The sequence below is a fragment of the Sciurus carolinensis genome, chromosome 9, assembly GCF_902686445.1.
Source record: "Sciurus carolinensis chromosome 9, mSciCar1.2, whole genome shotgun sequence".
In the NCBI taxonomy this organism is placed as follows: Eukaryota; Metazoa; Chordata; class Mammalia; order Rodentia; family Sciuridae; genus Sciurus; species Sciurus carolinensis.
The window spans coordinates 136,584,399-136,605,764 of NC_062221.1; the positions used below are offsets into that span (position 1 = coordinate 136,584,399).

Consider the following 21,366-nt stretch of genomic DNA (forward strand, 5'->3'; position numbering starts at 1 on the left):
AATTGGTCATGACAGGGTAATCCGCAGCAACGTACGGGGCCCAGGGAGCCAGAGCGGAGGCTGCTTCGGTGGGCTCTCCGAATGTGTTAACCCTTCCATGCGTCTGGGGCTCTCCTTCCTCATGCCTTTTATGAGACACAGTAAAAATTCTAACTAGGGGCCACAGGGGTGGTAATACACCCTTGGGTGGATGAACCATAAGGTTCAGAATGATGTTCCTAAATATGGCGTCCCTGGAAGACCGTCAGTGGCCGGCCTGCGAGGGTGCTGACAGCGGGTCAGTTTCATGTGCATGCTCTGGGCCAAGTGCTCCGGGGGCAGCTGTGAGGCCCCTGCCCGTGCCTGTGGCATTGCCAGGAGGCTGCTGCAGAGCAAGTGCCCCGCGATGGCAGGAGCAGCTCCCCTCTCCACACACACCCCGCTGCCCGGCGCAGCCTGCAGACACCCAGCAGCACTGGCTCAGCATGGGGACCTGGGGCGGGCTCCTGCTCCGCGGCCGTCACCAGTGGGGGCGGGAGGTGAAGCGGGCAGGCGAGCTAGGAGAGGCCACAGCAGGGGCCGGGTTCTGTCAGCAGCTGCCCCATGTCCCTGAGGGACAGGCGTGCCTGAGAGGCAGTGGGGAGTGGGACTGAGGTCCTGCTGGCCCACTAAGATCCAGGCAGGCCTGGGCCCGACCCAGGAGGAAACCGGACGCACTCTGTGCAAGGGAAGGGACCCACCGAGGAAAGAGCACCCTCCGAGCTTCCGAGAGTGGAAGAGGTATGTTCTTAAGGGTAAGATGAATATAAAACAAGTAAGATAAAAAAGGTTTCTTGAAGCAGAAATAGAGCTGGAGGAAGCAAGGGACTTACCTGATTTATTTTTGCATTCAATATCGTAGCCCGTGATGGGGCTGTTTCCATCAAACCCCATGGTCCACCTGAGCGTAATTGTGCGTGCTTTGACATCTTTGATCTCAATTTCGGGAGGGTCTGGGGGCTCTGTGTCATCAACAGAAAGACCAGGAGTTAGCGCAAACCAGGCTCAGGTCACCTGCTCAGGTGAAAGCGGAGTCGGCTTTAGACGGTGATGGACGCTTCTCGTGGACAGCATTTACTTTCTCCTAACCATGCTTAGGAGGAGCAGCTCTGCTTATCCAAGCCTCTGCTTTACGTGGCTCGTGTGGAGTGGAGCTGGGTCCAACCTGGGTGTAAATGTCACCATTCTAACTTGGATCTCTAACTCAAAACTTACTTTGGCCCCGAATGTTAAACTTCCCTTCCGTCCCGAGAGTCCAGTACCTGGACTTCTGTTGGACTCATCATCTGCCTTAACTCCTGCAAGCCTTTCTTCCCTGTTTTGGGGCTGCACATTGACATAACCACAGGCTCTGCCAAATGCTGCTTCAAGATCCCTTCATACATATTCACAATGCTCTGAGAGTTGGGCAGTGTCACCTAGCAGGCTGGGGCCACATGGATGCCTGAGGCCAGCGCATCCTTCCTGTCCTGAAATGGCTGTTTTCCTTATGCCGTCTCCTTCCTACCTTGCACTGTGAGCTGAATTATTCCACGATCCTCCCCATAAGAATTGATTGCATGGCAGGAGAAGAAGCCAGAATCTTCTCTCACAGTTGGCAAAATCTGTGAGTAAAGCAGAAAGAAATGCATCTGATTCAGTAGCACAAAGCCAGAGTTCAACTGAAATGGTTTTGATCTGGAAAGATCTCCACTTTCTCACCCTCTGCCATCCTACACTCATGCACACCCAAACACAGATCAGCTCGCACGTGCACACACACACACACACACACACACACACAGACCCTCTGGGGACAAACTATTTCACTGTAATTGCAAATGTGCAGCTGGGTAGATTTGATGCACATTATCCATGTCAACTGCTAGCTCATTAAATTGAATGTGTAATTTATGTAGGATGTTGTGGCCAGGTTGATATATATTCCACATAGACATCGCTTTCTTTTTTTCATGGTATGACTTTAGAGCATTCAAAGCAGCCAGGCCTAAAAAGACATCTAAAAATACAGTCGGCCCTCTGTTTCTGTGGGTTTCTGTCTCCACAGATTCAACCAACTGTGGACTGGAAATATTTAGAAAAACAATTGTGTCTGTACTGAACATATACATACTTTTACTTTACATATTTCCCATATAATATACCAACTATTTATATAGCATTTACATTGTAATAGGTGTTACAAGATAATCTAGAAGTGATTTAAAGTGTACAGGAGGATATGCACAGGTTATGTGAAAAGACTGTTCCATTTTTCATAAGGGACCTGGGCAATTGCCAATTTGATATCCTCGGGAGTCTGCACAGCCCCTGAATTCTGCTGCAGGTAGACTGCAGGACTGGACCCTTGTGAGAGAACCCACATCAGTGTTTCATACGCAGGGCTTCATCTTTTTCCCACGTGTCTGTTATGGCATCCTTACCCTCAATTCCCTAATAAAAAAATCGCTTAGTTAACTACCAGTGTGCTAACAACCAGAGAAGACTATAATACTTCATTCTCGAGTTTGTGATCTTATATTGATTTAAGCATTTTCCATCAGATCTTTTCCAATAAGCAGAATATTTTTCATTATAATATTTTTGTCCCAAAGCCCACCCAATTTTTCTTTTAATAGGAAGTTAAAACATGCACACAACATGGTCTGTCTTTCTACAGGATTAACAAACATTGAAAACCCTGCTTTTCGCTCTTTCTTTTTTCTAATTACAGTTGGTTGCCCAGGTTCGTGATAGTGCCGCTCTTGCTGAGGCTTATGATGAAGCAGTATTTTGAAGGCTACTTGGTAATCTCTGCCGAATGATGGGGAGAGAAATGGCGCTTCACAAATAAATTCCAACGCATGGTTGGCCATCTATGGCTGGTGGGCAAGGGCAGGCGTGTGCTCCCGCAGGGCGGGGAGCCTTCTGCTGCATTTACTGTGCTTTTACCTGCAGAGTGGAAATCACCTCCTCGCCCGCCTCCTTGGTGGACACGAGGTACCGGGCCATTTCTGGGTTGATGATCCTGTCCTCCTTCTCCCAGCGCACGATGATGGGCTTCTCGCCATGGGCCGTGCAGCTCATCTCCTTCTTCTGCCCCTGAGTGGCCAGCGTGGTGTTGGGGTAGGATGTTATCATTGCGGGAACTGAAACACCAAGAGGGACGCCACTCGTTCAGCAAAGCCGCGTTCCTGACGTTTCCCACTACAGCCCTCCGCTAAATCAGGGCTAAAGAGATTTTCCTTTGAAATAAAATACATTCAAGAAACTGTTGAGCAGCAATCATGGGCCACGTAACCGGGGAGGGGCAGGACAGTGGGACCTGACCACACGTCCCCAGGCAGAGGCTGTGGTGTCCCATCCATGGAGTGCTGCTCTCTCCCCGGCAGGGACACGGCCTGCTTTCCCGGGACACTCCAGAAAATGGTCTCACTGCTGGTCCGTGTGGAAAAGAGACTTAACATGAAGGCCTCTGCTCCCTTTCTGTGCTCATTACCTTCCCATCACGCCAGCTGTGGAGAGGAGCCTTCGTTATTTATTAGTCACTAGATGGACCCCTGAGAGTTGCTAACTGATCTTGTGATCACTTTTTACCAGCCTCATCTCGCCGTTCTTACAAACTTGGCAAATCTTCTCCAGCCACCTGAGGACCTCCAGTCTGCCCTTCCTTCCCTAATGTACAGTACAGAATCTCATGCCCGATTTATTAACAAGATGGAAACCTTTATTTGTGAGACGTCTCAAGTTTCCTTTTCTCTCTCCAAAAGTTCTTAAAGTTATTTTAATGACAAGGGAATGTACAAGATATTTCAAAAGAGACAAAGGAAGATTTGAAAAATAATCTATATTTTTACCTGCATTTTACTTCATTTCCATATACTTCCATTCCTGGCAGCGGATGGCATGAGCTTCCACCCTCATACCATAAACTACCTATAGATTCAGGGCAGCATGTGAAGAAAATAGCTTCCTAAATTTATCCTAAGCATACAAGAAAGTGTGAGGAAAACCAGAGCCACATACCGAAGGATGGATATTGGAAAACTAAAGGCCCTAGACACTGGGGCTTTCCTTCTCTGAGAGGAGGCAGTTAAAAGTCAGGCTTTCCAATCTGGGCTCCTCACTCTATCTTGAAAGTGAGTACTTAAACAAAAATTAAAATAAAAATGAAAAACAAATGTCAAAGGAGGTAAAAATTGCCTGGGTTTGAGTTACAGATGTTAAAAAATAAAATAAAATGTTTTCCTTGAGAATTTGTAACTTGACTCCACATACATAGCTTTGGAGTGAAACTCATGCCAAAGAATGAACATGGAGAGGAACCTACTTTGGTAATGGGTCTGAGAAACTTAGCAAAAGCAAGCTTATACACTCCAGAAGGATATGTCCTCCCTCCGGGCCACTGGAATTCTCCTGGATAAGGTTCTGGTGCACATAAAGCCAAACTATAAAATACATGAGAAAACAACTTGTCATGATGGACACTCAGCCCAGTAAGGACACCAGGTGACAGGATTATTGGATTCAGAATCTAAAATGAATATGGGTAATTTTTTTTTTCTTTTTGGTACTGGGATTAAAGCCAGGGGCACTTAACCAATAAGCCACATTCCTAGTCTTATTTATTTGTTTGTTTGTTTATTTATTTATTTATTTTGAGACAGGGTCTTGCTAAGTTGTTTATGGCCTCACAAATTATTGAGGCTGACTTTGATCTGGCTGTCCTCTTACCTCAGCCTCCCAAGCCACTGGGATTACACACATGTGCCAATGTGTCTGGCTATTCATAAAGTTCTTAAAGTTATTTTAATAACAGGGGAACGTACAAGATATTTCAAAAGAGACAAGGAAGAATTGAAAAATAATCTATCTTTTTACCTGCATATTACTTCATTTCCTCAAAAAGAGGAAGAAAGGCCCTCCCTTGTTTCTAAGGTCAAGCTCACATTTGCAGCCTCCTAAAACTCATGCCCCTCTGGAACTTTGGAATATGACTTCATGTGGAAATAGTGTCTTTGCAGATATATTCAGTGGAGATATAATTAATGTCTTTGCAGATATAATTAATGAAGTGTGTGCTGCTAACTAATTATATCTGCAGTGACCCTCTTTCCATATAAGGTCACAGTCTGAGGCTTCAAAGGGACATGGATTTCAGGAGAGACACTACTCAACTCAACACAAAAATACATACATTATCTAATACCTGAATATGTGCACACGTATGTCAGATTACAACCTGAAAACAAGCATATGAAATTGAATGCTCACACCACATTCAGAGCATTTATATTACCACACATGTTTCCTCCTGGCCATTTACAATCACTTCCCTCCTCCTCTCCAAGGGTTAGGCAATCACTAGCCTACATTTTGTCCTTTATTTCCATTTCTGGATATTTCCTATACATGGGATCATATAATACCTATTCTCCTGTCTGTAACTTTCTGGATAATTTTTCACTAAGCATAACATTTTCAAAGTTCATCCACATTACAGTGGGTATCAGTGCTTTGTCCCTTTTCATTGCTTGATAATATTCTGTCCCATGGATATGTTGCATTTTGTTTATCTTCTCACCATTGGTACACATTTGAGTTGTTTCCACTTTTTGGCTATTAGGAGTAATTCTGCTCTAAACATTTGCTTCTAAGTTGTGTAGAAGCATTTTTCATTTTTCCTCAGTAAATTCTTAGGGATGGACCTGCTGTGTCAACATTTTGAGAAACCGCCACACTTTCACCAAGGGCCAATGCCATCTCGCATTCTCCAGAGAAGAAGGGTAGAACAGGAATTGGTAGGACCTGTTAAGATTCCGAGTTTATGGCAAGGGAATTGGAATGTCCCTCTCCACCCATGTGATGGGCAACTTGAAGAAGAGACACTGGGTGCATCTGCAGCCAGGTGAGCTGCCATCTTTCTTTCCTGCTGGATGCTTGCTTACTGGCTGTAGAAACCCCAGCTCACCCCAGCACTGCTGCCATAGACAGAGGTGGTTCCTTTCTAAGGATACCATCTCTTTGAGCTCAAATCAACTAGTCAAGATTTTTTTCTCATAAGGGCCAAGGGATAGATGTCATGTTAACAAGAGATCCCAAAGCTACCAAAAGTGACCTAGCTTGTAAAACTGTTAATGAATCTAGTGATGACCCAAGAAGAAGAAAATAATTTACTTCTCATTCTTCTTCTCTGGATGGTGAACATGATTCAGAACCTGGGAAGATCACAGATATTTTAGCTTCAAAAGGCGAAGCCTGGTCCCTCCCTGATTCCTGGTAAAGACCCTTGTTCCTGAAACACCCATGTACTTGGCAGAAAACACAGAAACTCTGGTCACAAAGCTGTGTCCTGGAAATCTTACTTAGTGCCTCACAATCTCGTGGGCAACTCAGGGCTATGAGTGGGACTTCCCACTGACTGACATCTGTGAAGAGGAAATGGTAAGGCCTGAAATAAACACGGAATTCCTGTGAGGACATGGTACATGTGATCACTTCCCAAGTCCAAGGTCTGTTAACACTCTTGTTTCTTTAGATTCCAGTGAGAGTGAGCCAATTCCAAGCCAGGGCTTCCCAGCCTCCTGAGCTGTAATCAGGAGCCATGCATTGTGCAGGTTGGTATCTCTTGGAAGCCATTTCCTAGGCCTTTACAACGAAGCGTCTGGAGAACTGATCTCCAAAACCTGCAGCAGCACTTTGAGGACTTACTTGTTTCCTGTCCTTTACTTTCTTCAAAAGAAATTGTGCACAAGCGTTGTTGCATTTTGCATGGAAGAAGTACCTTGACTAAACCATGGGCCTCTTGTTTAGGGTTTGCTTGTCTTATTCTGCAAAAACGATGCTAATTTTTACTCACATTTTCCCTTGGATGAGTGTCCCATAAAAATGGATATTTGAATTCTGGCTAATAAACTCAGCTTTTAATCAGAAATGTTGTGACTAGTCCATGTTCCCCCATCCTGCTCAAGTACATCAGCCCTTCAAAGGAAAGGCCGAAAGGAATTTTTAGGAGAATGAGCCATTATCCTGGCTGCTTTGCAATGCTAATGCTTGAGGCATGACCTTTTCACTTGTCACAGCCATGGGTGCTGAGAGATGACAACATGTCAGAGCTGGAACACTTCTGCAGGCATCTCTGAAGCATCACAAGCGGATGGGGTGAGTTAATAGGGATTGGTGCCAAGCAGCGGCTGTGGGCCAACTCTGCTGGCAGACAAAGGAAAGCCAGACCAGGAAAGCTTTGTCCAGAGACAAAGAGCACCCTGTGCTTTGTGCCATGGCTTTTAAATTATCCAGGAAGGAAGGCACTCTTTCACATTGTGATAAATTGGTTTATAAGTTTTCTTCATAAACCACAGTCTTATCTAATAGCGCCTTTAGTTCTCAGCGCATCTGCCTTCTTGTGCTTTCAGGAAGCATCATCTGACCTATTTTTCTGCATCATAAAGATGTAATGCTGCAGGGGAGCTGCTGTCACCAGCCAGGGAGAGCTGATTGGGCACATCTCTGCCCAACTCAAGTGCACAATGACATAACCTAGTTAGCTTGAGATTGGCAATAGTGGGAGCATTTACACCAGTGCAATTGGCAAGTGCTAACATTCAACAGGTAACTGCTGAGCATTTACCAGCACGCTATTTATGAGGGTGTCTCACTGCAATGGATGATATCTAAATGATTCAACTCTCCAAACGAGAGAGTAGACCAACCTCAACCTAGACAAGCTTTTGGTCATGATTTTCTGGGTTAATCCCTTCAGGTTACAAAGAAGAAAAGAGAAAAACAGAGAAGAACAAGTATCATCATCCCAAACACAAAAGTCAACCAACTTCTGACTTCAATGGGTCCCATTCAGAAACCAACATTACCGACTGCAATAGTGGCCCTCAACATGGAGGGCAGCCACTGTGCTTAATTGACTGGGACACCCAGGTTTTACTAAACAAAGTCCTGCATCTGGGGAAGTTTCTCTGTACCTTCACCCATTCAGAACAGAGGTGGCTGTGGACTCAAGGCACCCATGCTGGCCCAGCTCCAGGAGGTACCAGGTCACCCAGTGGGAGGAAAGGAAGAGGCTCTCAGGAAGGGACATGATTCTTCAACTCTGTTTATCACATGCTCCCCCCCAAACATTTTACTATGGAAAAGTTTTTCAAGCATTCAACTCATTGAGCAGCTGTAGATCCACTACCTGGACTCCACAATTATCATTTTCATGCGTGGATTGGAATGAACTAGTTTATTTTCACTATTATTATATCAGCAAATAAAAATGCACTGACTACATGATTTCCATTATTTTATTTTAAGTTTCTCTGAGGTGAAAACAAGAATCAGTGAGGGCTCAGAGGTAGGGTACTAGGATGGTGGCCAGTCTCCTGGTCTCTGTTGTGGGGGAGGGGATGCACAGAAGCCTCAAGTGCCCTGGACAAGGCACAGCCTCCTTGGAACTGTTGATGTGACTTGGAATCAGGTCTCCCTGGTGGAGGGCAAGCCTTCTCTCTGTGTCACCTCAGAGAGACGGGGAGCCGGGAGCCTGACTCCAACCTCTGGCAGCTCAGAGTGGGCAGGGTCTCCGGCTGCCCTGGGCCTGGGGTTTGTAGCTTTTAAGCGTACCAGAGCCCAGACCCAGGCCAAGAGTCTCTGGGGTGGGGCACCACATGGATTTATTTAAGGTGCCAGTGACTAGAGATCCGCCAGCCCGAGCCAACTCCCTCCATCACCTCCGCGGCTCCCTCAACTCCAGCCCTCTTGTGCTTCCCCTTTCTCTTTCTTCCCTCCCCATCTTCCCTCCTTTCCCCTTCAGTTTCCCCCTTTCTTATTCTATGGTCCCCCTTCCCCTAGCCTGCTTCTCCCTTTCCTCTCTCCCATTCACCATTCCGCCCTCACTCCCAGAGCTGGCCCCTGTGGCGCCGTGCCTGGTCACTTCCCTGACACTCACGCCCACTTAATCCACACGGCCACTCCAAGGGACGGAAATTCTGGCCATAGAAATGACCCAAGACATATTTATAAGTATCATTTTCAGCAGATTCTAAATTATGCTCTAAATGCATTTAAGAGGTGTAGAAATAGCATTTCCAGCAGATTCATGGTTTGAAGTGTATATTAACAGATGTCTATGCAGATGGTCAAAGAGAAGGCAGGCACTCAACACCTGCTTCAAAGGGGCAAAAATAAAGATTGGAATGAGACTTATAACATTGATTTCATATTTGACATCTTCTCTCCTTTCTCCTTTCTTTCCAAGTAAGGAAACAGAGAACAGGAAGGATTAAAATTGGCAAAGACTAGAACTATTCCATTTCAGTCTCTCTTCTACCCTCACCCAAAGCTCTATTCTTCTCTAGTATGATATTAAAAAAAATTAAATCAGTATCTCCACACAAGTAATGCAGTGAGGTTTTCTGCATTAATCCCTAAGATAATTCAGATCCCCCACCCCTTTCTTCCTCTCTTCCTCCAGGGTTCTGGGAAGTTGGCAGGCCACAGTTCATGCCACACCAGGTCAACAGTGCACATGTCTGTGCATCCTCTGAGCCACAGATCACTTTCATGTGCATGATCCAATAGCAATGAGTTTGTATGTTCTCAGGAGAGTGTCTTAATTACATTAACCCATCATAAAATAGGATGGGGGGAAGAAATTAGACTAAGGTCCTGCAAGTGGCAAATGGAAGATGTAGAAGAAGAATCTAGGTCTTCCGATTTCAAGTGCAAAGACTTTTGGCCTACCTGTGGCAGAGGAGGCTGAGGCTGACCCACAGGGCCAGAATGTCTCACCACAGGGCTGTCCTATTCCCTACCTCCTACTCAGGGCCAGAGCATTCCTAGAAGCCCCTGGATCCAGGGGCTCCAGCGTTTTGCTCTGCATCTTGCAAATTATGTAGCCTGTCTTGCCTGCATCATCCCCCAACATGCAATGGGCTTAAAGGACAGATGCTGGGATCCTTATTTGTCAAAATATTTATAACAAAAATTCTACCATTTTAATCACTGTAGGTGGAGCTAAGTACATTCATATTATTGCACAATCTCCACCACAGTCCAGTCCCTAAAACTTTTTCCTCTTCCCAAACTGAAATATGGCACCCCATAAACAATGGCTCTTCACTACCCCTCCCCAAGCTGGGTGCCTGCATCCACCATCCTACTCTGGCTCGTGATTGTGCCGGCTCTCGGGACCTCGTCTGAGTGGACTCACCCAGCATTGGTCCTCTTGTTCCTGGCTCATGTCATTCAGTGTAACACCCTCAATTCCATCTGCCTTGCAGCCTGGATCAGAATTTCCTTCCTTTTAAATCAATGGATGAAGAGACCACATTTTCCTTAGAGTTTATAGACACTTGGCTCACTCCCACTTTTTGGTTATCGTAAACAATGCCACTATGATTCTTGGGCAAAACTTTTTTTTTTTGTTCAAAGTCAGTAGGAAGGGGAAGGGGATGGCCTTTCCTTGCCTGCTTCTCTGCTAGCCATCCTCGGGCTGAGCAACACTGCCCGTTTGAGGTCTCTGCCACTTATTTTTACTTCCATTTCCTCATCTGTAAGAACAATGAGACTTGCAGCCTCCTAAGGCTCTGATGAGGATTAATGAGATTATGTTAGTGGAACCCACTGAGGGTGTCTGAAGAAAGACCCTGCAGAACCGCAGCGTGATTATCACCACTGCAGAATCAAAAATCTCTCCTTGTCCAAATACTTATTGTTCATAAAAGTTTTAGCAAGTGAGGCTGCCTACTGGGCAGCTCTAATCCCTATAAAGAAAATGATTTCTCCAGCCAGGAATTAATAAGTTCTGAGCACATACTGAAATATCTTCTCGGCTGGGTTATTATGCTTACATAATGAAGTTTCTTTGATTATAACCATTAATCAAATACACGTTTCCAAGCTAGAGTGGGCTGTGTTTGATGTTAGGCTTTAGTAGGGATAACAACATCTCCCCTTCCTGGCAGCCTTGCCTGGGCCTCCTGACAGGATTCAACATGTCAGGGCCAAGTCGGAGAACGTTTAGTGTTTCTATTATATTCGCTCTGAAGTTGTTTCTAGTAACATTACTCGAAGAGTTTGATTCATTTTCACGACAAGCATGAATATTAACCAAACGATATAAAACAGCGTTTTCCTCCAATTTACATGGAGATAGGCAGGTCATGGCTGCCATGGTTCTTCCTGTTTGTTCATGTATATGAGGCTTTCTTTCGCTCAATGAAAAGAAAACTTTTTAATAATTAGGAAGAAGAAAAGAAAATAGTAAATAGACTTGGATTTTCTACCAACAGCGATGGTAAAAAGAAATAACAGAAAAATTATAATTAAGTAGATCATGTCATCATGAAAAATTGGGTGAGAATATTAATCAGAAAAAAATTACATGTGGTATGTTAGCCAGTTCCCAGGAAGACCCTCAACAACCCACCTCCTGGAATTCCAACCCTTGTGTAGTTTAACACTTACCAGTCATGGTCCACATGGTCATAGAATATGGCAGGAGTAGCATTACATCATTCTGAGATTATAGAAAGACCGAATTCTGTCTTGGGTGCCCCCCTCACTCACGGCAGGGATGACTGTCACAATTTCATCAGGATACCCAAGTGACCCATGGAGAGGACAGGAAACCACGCATCAGGCCAATAGTAGGCCAACCCCTCTCAGGGTCTTGGAAGTGAATTTTCCACAGTCACTCTTCCCCCTTACTGCGTATTCTGATGTAGTTTTCAGAAGACAAGCAGTTTCCATGGAAACAGGACCAGCAGCTTCAAGTGGCTTGGGGAGGGACAGAGGAGTTGGATTCCGAGCCCTGATCTAACTTCTGAGCAGGTACATTGCCTCTAGACAGCCGTGTGTCATGGAGACCCAGAGAGAGAAGAGAAACCGTCCTCCTCACCAACACTGGTTGGCTGACGTCCTACCCCACTGCCTTGCAGCAGAGGCAGCAGTACCTGTGGCCTGTGGCTGCTGGGACTCTGTGCAGCTCTCCTGGCAGCCTCGTGCTACCTCCCTTGTTAGGACACCCAGGTGTTTCCTTCCCTGAAAATTCTCCTCCAAGAAGCTTCCATGCCCAGGACTTCCCGCCTTCAACTTCCAGTTCCTTGCATAGTTCTAACTTCTGAGATTTTGCCCTGGAAGTCATTCTGGCCACATGGTCTCTATTTGGTTAATAGTCATTTCCCAGGTGCCCCCTTCGGGTAGCCATGGACCACATGCTCCCCGTGGCTCACCAGGGAGCACATGTGGCTGCTACCTGGTTATCTGGATTCAGATCATCTTTTTCTGCATGCCTGTATGATTTGACCATGCTTGTGTCACGGAAATCCAAGGTCCTTTGAAAAACACCTTCTGCGATGACGACGATGACAATGATCCTAACTCCATGCTGAGAACCATACCGGTTTTCAGTCTTTACAGCAAGACTCGGATGTAGCCACCACTATTGCCTGATTTTATGAGGGTATAAACTGAGGCACAGGGGCCGAAATGCCTCGCTCAGGGTCACACGGAGCCAGAAGCTAACACACGCAGTTTGTTACGTTTCTACCGCCTGTGTGTGGATTGCAAATAACTCAGGCCTTGCCGGTCGGTGTATATAAAATAGCATCACACATCCACATTCTTTTCTGTCTTCCTGCCTTCATCTAGTTACTCTTGTATGGATAGTGTCCACAGGTTTTCATTGCTCTATAATATTTCTTTTATGAATATTTGTTCATTCATTCCGGGGGTTTCAGATTTTGTTTATTGAAAACAACATAACCACGATCATTTTCGCATGTGAATCCCTGTCATGGAGGAATGTTCCTCTAGGGTCCGTGTATAGGAGTGAATGTTCCCCTCGTGGCATAAGTGGATCTTCAAATTCTGAGACAATGCTAGTTTTCAAAGATGATTGCGCAGATTCACAGCCCCAGCAACCTTGTTAATTTGTTTAGACTGTCGCTCTTTAAGAGTGTCCCTGAACCAACAGCATAAGCAACAGCATAACTTGCTAGACGTGCAAATTCAGCAGTCATACTCTCTGCTTGAAGATGACCTGTTCTGTGCACTGTCCCTCTAACATGGCCCCAAACCTTCCTCTCGGCCCTGTGTGGGTACTGTGGGGTGAGGGCAGGATCTGGAAGCAGCAGAGATGCCTCTGTAACATAGACGGGCACTGGTGCTCTGAGCCGATTCCTCACCTGTCCAATGGCCTCCATCAGAGGAGCTTCAGAATCAAACGTGGAAAAGTCCATTCAGAAGGTGAAGCGTCGGTGACGTGAGTCGTTTTCGCTCTGGCTAGTGTTGGCATCCGAGACTTGATTTCCTAGCTACCTTATATACTCCTCTAAGGCAAGAGATTCATATGCACTTGTATAGAGGGAAGGCCAAGAAGGGAAGAACCCAGACAGTGTGCAGGGGACAGGATTATGGAGACTTTAAAGATTTAAGCCTGTAGACATAACAAATAAAGCTTGTTTAAAAGTAAATTCCCCTTACACAGGTTCTAAATAAAGTATTGGTGAATTTGGGACATGATATAATGGCCATGTCTATTATATCACCTACATTTTGACAAGATAGAATTAAAAAAGGAAAAAGGGGATATTTCAAATGCTAGATTCTGTTAAAGTGATAAGAATGAGATGATGGTCTGCTATCTTTTGAAGAGGGTTCAAGTGATGTTTCTAAGAGATGACTGCCACAGATTGGGAGAGGGTGTATGTGAGTGTGTACATGTGTGTTTTAGTTTTCCCATGTTAGCACGCATGACTACGTGTATGTTGTATGTAGATGAGTGTACACCTGCATATGTGCACACGTGTGTGGATGTATACCTCTGCTCACACCTCTGTGTGTGTGTGTGTGTGTGTGTGTGTGTGTGTGTGCATGCTTGATGCACACAGGGCAATTCTAGGGTCACTGAAGCATTTGAATCATCTTAAATTTTTCTCCCAAATTTTATGAAGTCAAGATGACATGCATTTGAAAGTAGATATATTACTACATTTTTCTTATTTAAGAACTTCCACCCTTAGAAAGGAAAGCTTCAAAGTCAGATGTCTCCACACTCTTGCCTGGTTTTATAGGTTTGCTGAAGCACTGCTGGGTGAGGGGCACTACCGAGACTCAGAATACACCAATCATGCGGCAGACCGAGCACGTAGGAGCAGGAGCACAGGCGGAGCAGCCGCAGAAGCCAGCCGCCACCTCCCCGGCTGCAGAATTCAAGGTGGGGGAGGTGCTGCTCACCTACTGACCCGGAGTAGTGATGACGAGGGACGGGGGCCATGTCCTCCCTTCTGAGTAAATGCCAGGAGAAGTACACATGTGTGTGCACACACACACACGCTCATGCATGCACACACTTGCACGGTCATGCACACACACTTGCATGCACACAAGCACACCTAAAATTAATGCTCTTTCTTGCATCATGGTGGGCACATAAGCTTCACAGCCAGGGGACATTTGGGGGATATTTTCAGTGTAGCCGCTGGCAGGCAGCAATCTCTTCATGACTTCCTGTTATGTCAGCAGATACATCCTCAAAAGGAAGAAGCAGAAAGGAACACGGGACTGTTGGCAAACAGCACTGTTAATCAGGGGATATTTAATGACCCAGCAGCTCTCAGGGGGTTCTTAGATTTCAGAGGCTTGTGAAGCGACATGTGTAACGGTCCCTCCCAGGGGAGGCGAGCAGGCACTAATTGAGGTATTGACAGCTCTAAATGAAGCAGAAACCTGCTAGGAAGATTCAGCCCCAAAGAAAATGAAGACTGCCAAGCAGCGGATGGGGACCTGAGTAGCTTTCGCTCACTGCTCCTCCATGCAATAAATGTGCTCCCCAAACCAGCTGCGGGTCCCTGCCAGCCATGGTCCTGAGCAAAAAAGCCAAAATGACTTGAGGAAGTACTAGAGACAGCTCCTTTATAACTCCACCAGTTCTTAGTCTTGGTGGATGGATTTCTGCATAGTTCCCCGTATGCAGACATAAAACAGGTATAAGAAACATTGAAACATGTTTCAAAATGTTCAAGACTATCAGGCAACATTTAATGGCATCTCACAGCCTTTCTCTTGAAGAAGGAGCATAGCATTCTTCTCTCCGTCCTTCCTGGAGAGTATTTACACACCAGGCACCAGGGGGTTCACCTCATGGAACCCTGTCATGTGCCATGGAAGCATCCTAGCTGTGGAGGCCCCTGGGGGTGGGGGGCAGCACCGGCTTCCTCCCGCAGAGCCTCTGAGGCTCTGGAGAAGGCCTTATGTCTTGGGCACCCGTTTAAACTGAGCTCTAAGGTCCGGGCATGTGGCCACTAGGCACTTGTGTGAGTTTGGGTGGACAGCAAATGAGCCTTATCCTAGTAGGCATGTCCCTGATGCCAGGGACGGCACTTGAGACTTAACCCTGGGAACTGTGTGGCTGGGTGGGGGATGTGAGGCCAAGGGCTAGGGAGGTAGCTCTGCCGGGGAAGAGGTTCTCAGAATTCAGTCTGCTTTGGGGCCACCCAGAGGACACCTTAAACAGAGCTGGCTGTGCCCTGCCCAAGTGGGGGACACACTCTAGGGACGAACTGGAGTGCTTGCATGGCTAGCAGTTCCTCAGAGACAGCGGTGACGATGCCGTGAAAGCCACTGGCCCAGATAATGGCTGAGTCTCTCATCAACATCTGCTGATGTTTTCACACAGCTATTTGGATATGTTATGTCAAAAAGTATAAATACTACTCAGAAAAAATCCAAATAATGTGTACAGCCAACCCACATTCCTTTCCCCCTGATATTTGTCAAAGCACTAGAACAAAACAAACCAAAACAAAAACCTTGTAGGTGTCTCTTTTCAGGAAGAGAAAGAATTCCTGAACTTGATGCCCAAGAAGAAAATCTAAAGGTCCTTCTTAGTAGGTTTGACTGTACGATCTTTGAAGAATTCTGAACAGCCATGCACAAGCAAACAAATACACAAGCAAAACAAAATTCTAGAATCATGAAAATAATACTGTAATGTGTAATGGACAAAAGGAATACCATGTGATAATGAGGGTTTATAAACATTAAAAAAGGCATCTCAGAAAAATGTAAGAGGATATAGAAAGGTGTTTTAAAAAGAAGAAATGGAAATTTCAATAATCAAGCATCAAGATCCTGGGCTCTTTTGTTATGAAATTGAAAAGATTTTCCTGCTAATGCAAGACAGGCTAAATGCCGAAAGTGTCCCATTAGTTAGCAAGAAGGGCACCCAGCTCCTGCCAACCTCAACGCCAGCTAGCGCAGACTTCGGGAAACAGTTTGGTCATGTGTAAAACATTTTGAATGAGCATCTTTTGGGTTGACATCCCATTTCTTGTTTTTAAATCCTAAAAATCAATTAAATACTTGTTTTAAAGGTCATTTTGAATTGTTAATTTGATTGGATTAAAAGATGACATAGATTAAGAGGCTTCCGGTGTATCAGTGAGGGTGCATGGAGGAATGATTGGCATGTGGGGTCGTGAACTGAAGTGAAGACCCTAAGCAGGGCAGCACCGGCTTGGATGGAATAAAAGTTGGAAGAACAAGGAAGCAGCAGCAGATGTAAGCTTGATTCTTCTTGAAATAACTCGATTGCTACTGCGATTGCCTGAGCCTAACAGACTCTCGCTCCTTCACTCTTCCGAAGTAGACTCTGCCCAGCGATTCTCCAGGGAGTTTCCAGAAGCCTTCAGTCTCCACTGGGGCAGCATTGCTGACCCCCCTTGTTCTGAGGCATCAGCATCTTGGATTGTGCCACTACTGGTTCCCCAGCTCTCCAGCCTGCAGACGGTCACCGTGGACTCTCCAGCCTCCGGTCACATAAGCTAATCTAATAAATTCCCTTTTTATAATCAGACTTCCTGTTGGTTCTGTTCTTCCAAAGAACCCTGACTAATACACATGTGCACAGTTTACATTAAGAATGTTCCTTGCAACCTTATTGATAACAGGAGATGCTAGTCGCAGCACAAATGTTCACTGGTACTTAAGTTATTACATATCTATAGAGTGGAATATTGTCCAATCATTAAAACACTGAAAACTACATTTAGAAGCTCCTAAAGATACCTTATTAGTTTATGAGGGATACTACAGCAAAATAGCAGAGACTGGGTGCCTTAAATAACTAGAATTTATTTCTTTGTACTTCTGAAGGCTGGAAATCCAAATCAAGGTGTTAGTAGGACTGGTTCCTCCCAAGGCCCCTCTAGTTGGTTCATATTTTATCTTCTCCCTATGTCCTTACAGGTCTTCCCTCTGTACCTAACAGTGTCCTGATGTTATTTTATAAAGACATTGTCAGATTGGAGCGGGGCCAAATCCTGAAGACCTCTTTAAACTTGTCACCACCTTCTGGCCCTGTCTTCACATGTAGCCACACTGGGATTTAGGCTTCAGCATAGGAAGCTGTGGAGGACATAATTCAGCCCAGAGCAACATGCACAACACATTATCAATTGAATAAGAAGGCCTATGTGGCAGAATATTTTATTATTATTAAAAAAATGTCTGTAAAATTTTCTCTGTCTCTTCCCTAAACCCATCTTTGTGTGTGTGTGTGTGCGCACACTACATGTACACACACACACACACACACACACACACACACATATATATATATACACACATATATATGGAATAAGAATAAAAAAATCTTAAAAGATAGTATATAAGTTAATAGTAAATAATACATAATATTCACTTTCTACTTATTTCTGATTTGTCTAAATCTTTTTTAGTAAACACATTATTTTTATAAGCAGAAAAAAAAATGAAGTGATTTTGCTTTCCATAAAATAACACAACAGTGTGAGTTTAAGTTCTTATTAACAAATATCTCTGATTCAAATCTGGGCAGCTTCACGTCCTTCCCAGAAAGGGTGCGTGGCACGTCTTTCAGCCTGGACTGGCAACTCCGCCAGGGGCTTCATTTCTGGGCCATACCCGGAAGAGCGCCATTGCCAAAGACAATGACATCAGACTTCGAAAGGATGGGCATGTGGATTCGCCCACCCACTGAGCTCTTGCTTCTGTGATGCCCCTGGGGTTTAAAGTGGGGCATGAGCTCATGTGCCCACGTGGCCAGGATTCTCACCTGGCAGGGGAAAGCTGGAGAAAGAGGCAACCTTTCCTCTCTGGCTCCCATGTGAGAAGAGACCATGCAGAAAGCCTGTGACCATTACTATTCTCTATATCCAGGTCCAGGTTAACCCCCACCACCTCCCTAAGGCTGTGGCCGAGACATGCCAAGGCCACAGCAGCCATCTGCCCCACTCCTACCCCCTCCTCTCATTAAAAACCAAATATCAACTAAAACACACAGCCTGATCCCGAGGGAGAGCAAAGAACCTTTTGCTCATGCTAGAAAGCATCCTTCCACCTCCAACAAAGGAAAAAGCCCTTGGAACCAGCAGCCCCCAGAGAGAAGATCCGAGCTATTGTGATTTTTTTCCTTTATAGAAGCTCTAAGAACAAGGACGCGGACAGCTGAATGAAGGGCACTATTCTGAGAACGGGCAATCAGGATGCATTGCAGGGGTAAGATTCAGTGGGCGCAGCCAGGCTGACAGTAGCCACTGGGACAGGGAGTGAGCCCCATCTTCTGTCAGGGACTCGGGGGCTGTTGCCATGGCCGACGAAGGGCACCTGCTTCTGCCTTGACAACCGTCCTGGCAGGAGACTGTTAGGGAAGCTGTGGGGGAGGGTGACAGGAAGGCTGTGCAGACCCTGTGTCCACACTGGACCTGCCTGGCAGACGGCAGGCTTTGAGCAGGACGACCAGAAGGAAATGGGCACAGAAAAGAGCTGCTTCTAATTTTCTAGACTCCACATCTGAGGGGTCAGCACCTGCAGGGGCCACACCTGCCCTCGTCTTCTTCCCTTTGGTTCGCTCTTCCGTTGGCAGATCTCATCTGCCTGCGTGGTTCTGATGATGTATTTATAAAGCCCCAGCCCCCCTCTCCTGCGCTGCAAGTCTGCAAGGTATATCCAATCGGATGGCTCGCCACTCCCTTGTACTCAATATGGGCAAAATAAAATGTGGTCCCTGTCCCCAAATCCCTCCCTCTCCCTGTTCCTGTGTTCCAGGTTCAAGTGTGGACCCATTCCAAGGTCCCACAGCCAATCAGAGACCTGGTCCTTTTGGGTCTACATTCAGAGCATCTTTCGATCAGACCTGTCTTTTCTTGTCCACTGGCTGTCACCTCAGCTCCAGCCGTAATCAGGGTGACTGCGGGGGTGGCGAGACTGCTCTCACTGGTGATTTGTCTGCTCCCTCTCTCTCTCCTGGCTCCAGCCTATTACAGTCTCTGTCAGGCTCTGCTTTCTAAAATGCCACTTCCAGTAGACATCCTCACTTGCAGTCTGCAATGGCTTCTTGTTATTTACAATAAACTCAGTTTTCACAGCCTCAAATTAAAGAGCCTTTCTAGTCTGGCTGCAACCTTTGGGTTGGTAACCTTTGGCTCCCAACCACTGTCCTCCACCCACACAGTCCACCATTGCACTGGCTCTCACGTCACATATCCTGCTGCCCGTCTGCCTTTTGTTCTCTAGGAATGTGACTTTCCTTTTCCAGGCACGACTGGCTGCCTCTGTTTTGCCTTTTGGAAAATAGTCTGCTTTCCCAGTCTGGATTCCGCGTGACGGTGTTGCACTTTGGTCCCAGCTCCTCCACACACCGCCTGGCCTCCCCTCCGCAGGCTGGCCCCTTCTCTGACGTCCCATAGTATTTCATGAATACACCATGCTGAATGCATGTCACCATCTGTTGTCTTTTGGCATTATTTTTTTTAACTATCTACTTTGAAATGTCGACCTTGCATTGCCAAAGCAGCCTGGAATCCTGTGTGCCCTTCACCCGCTTCCCCCAGTCTTGTGATTCTATGTGGTTGAGATACAATGTGGAAACCAGGAATGTGACATTAGGACATTACTAATTAGCATCATAGACTAGACTACACCGTCACCACCTCATCCTGTGTGTGTGTGTGTGTTGTACTTAACTCCACCCCAACAGGGGACCTCAGTCAAGTCACTGAACTTTGCCACTGTTTCAGGTCCTTTGTCTCCACCTTTGTCTTTGTCCCAGCCCCACCTGTCCCTTGGCGAGTTCTGATTTCTTCTCCATCTCTGCAACTTTGCCATTTGGAGGATATTTTATAAACACGGCCTTTGGAGGTGACTGTGTTTTACTCAGAGTCAAGTCCTGAAGGTCCAGCAGGTCACTGTGGCAGCAGGTCCCTTGTTATTGCTGAGCAGTAGTATTCTGTGGTACAGATGGACAGCGATTCCTCAGCTGGTCACTTGCTGAGGAACATCCGACTGTTATGAATTAGGCCGCCATGACCATGTCTGTACAGGGTCATTTTGTGAGCGCAAGTGTTCCTTTCTCTGAGACAAATGCCGACATAGGACTGTGGGCCCACATAGGAAGTGCATGCTCAGTTTTATGAGAAACTGCCAAACTCTTCTCCAGAGCACTGCAATGTTCTACATCCCTACCAGCAACACGAGAGCCAGGTCCAGTTTCTCTCATCTTCTCCATCACGTGCCGTTATAATTGTTTTTTTTTTTTTTTTTTTTTAATTTTCACTGTGTTCTTAACTGTGTGGTGAAGTGTTGCTACATTCTTAATGGGTAGACCTACCTACGTGTTAATCAGGTGATGGAACATTTCCAAAGGTCCTAACGTGTCTGCGGACGCCTGCAGTGCTTAGACACGGGCTCTCACCACGTGTCCCGCCTGTGTCTTACCTGGAACCAGGGTGGCACCCACTCTTCAGGGGGTGCTCCGTGGAGGAGGGACTGTAGCCACCCCTCAGTCTTTCCTCCATCACTGCCTCCCAGACTGTAAGTTCCCTGAGGTCAGGGATTTTGTCTTAATGGCTTAGGACCCTATCAATGACCCAGTAGCTACTACACACACATTCACACACACATGTATTTTGCCATGGGAGGCTGACATTCTGGAACTTTCTTCACAAAGGAGAAAGAGTGTTTGGGGCAGAGAGCAGTCCAGCAGTGTAACCCTGCCTGACTGAGTGGCACAGAAGGTGACTCCAGGTAAGCAGGCTGCGGAGCAGGGATGCAGAGGTGAGACTGCAGCGGGACAGGAGTGGTGTGGGAACGTGGGGTTATGACAATCTCCTGTCAACCTGGGCAGGGGGCAGACTTCCCACTTTACACGTGGCAGTCAGAGAACACAGACCACAGAATGCGCCTTGTTTGATCCAGTTTGAATTCAGGCATCACCTTAGTCTTTGATATTCTACTATTATTTCAACTTCACTAATGACTTCTGTCCTCTGAGCGCTTTTTTATTTTTTGGTCTACTTGATCTGCCAAAGGATGAGAGGCACATGCTGGACT

At 46.0% G+C, this 21,366-nt stretch overlaps 1 protein-coding gene across 1 annotated transcript in view; it reads right to left on the minus strand.

Moving 5' to 3' along the window:
- Dscam (DS cell adhesion molecule) overlaps nucleotides 1-21,366 on the minus strand; it is a 665,830-nt gene that overhangs the window by 126,823 nt on the left and 517,641 nt on the right. The window contains exons 12-14 of the mRNA XM_047564141.1: nucleotides 2,950-3,146; nucleotides 1,526-1,622; nucleotides 852-980 (exon numbers count right to left, since the gene is read on the minus strand). Coding sequence (XP_047420097.1) covers nucleotides 852-980; nucleotides 1,526-1,622; nucleotides 2,950-3,146 — 423 coding nt within the window. The remainder of the gene's footprint in view (nucleotides 1-851; nucleotides 981-1,525; nucleotides 1,623-2,949; nucleotides 3,147-21,366) is intronic.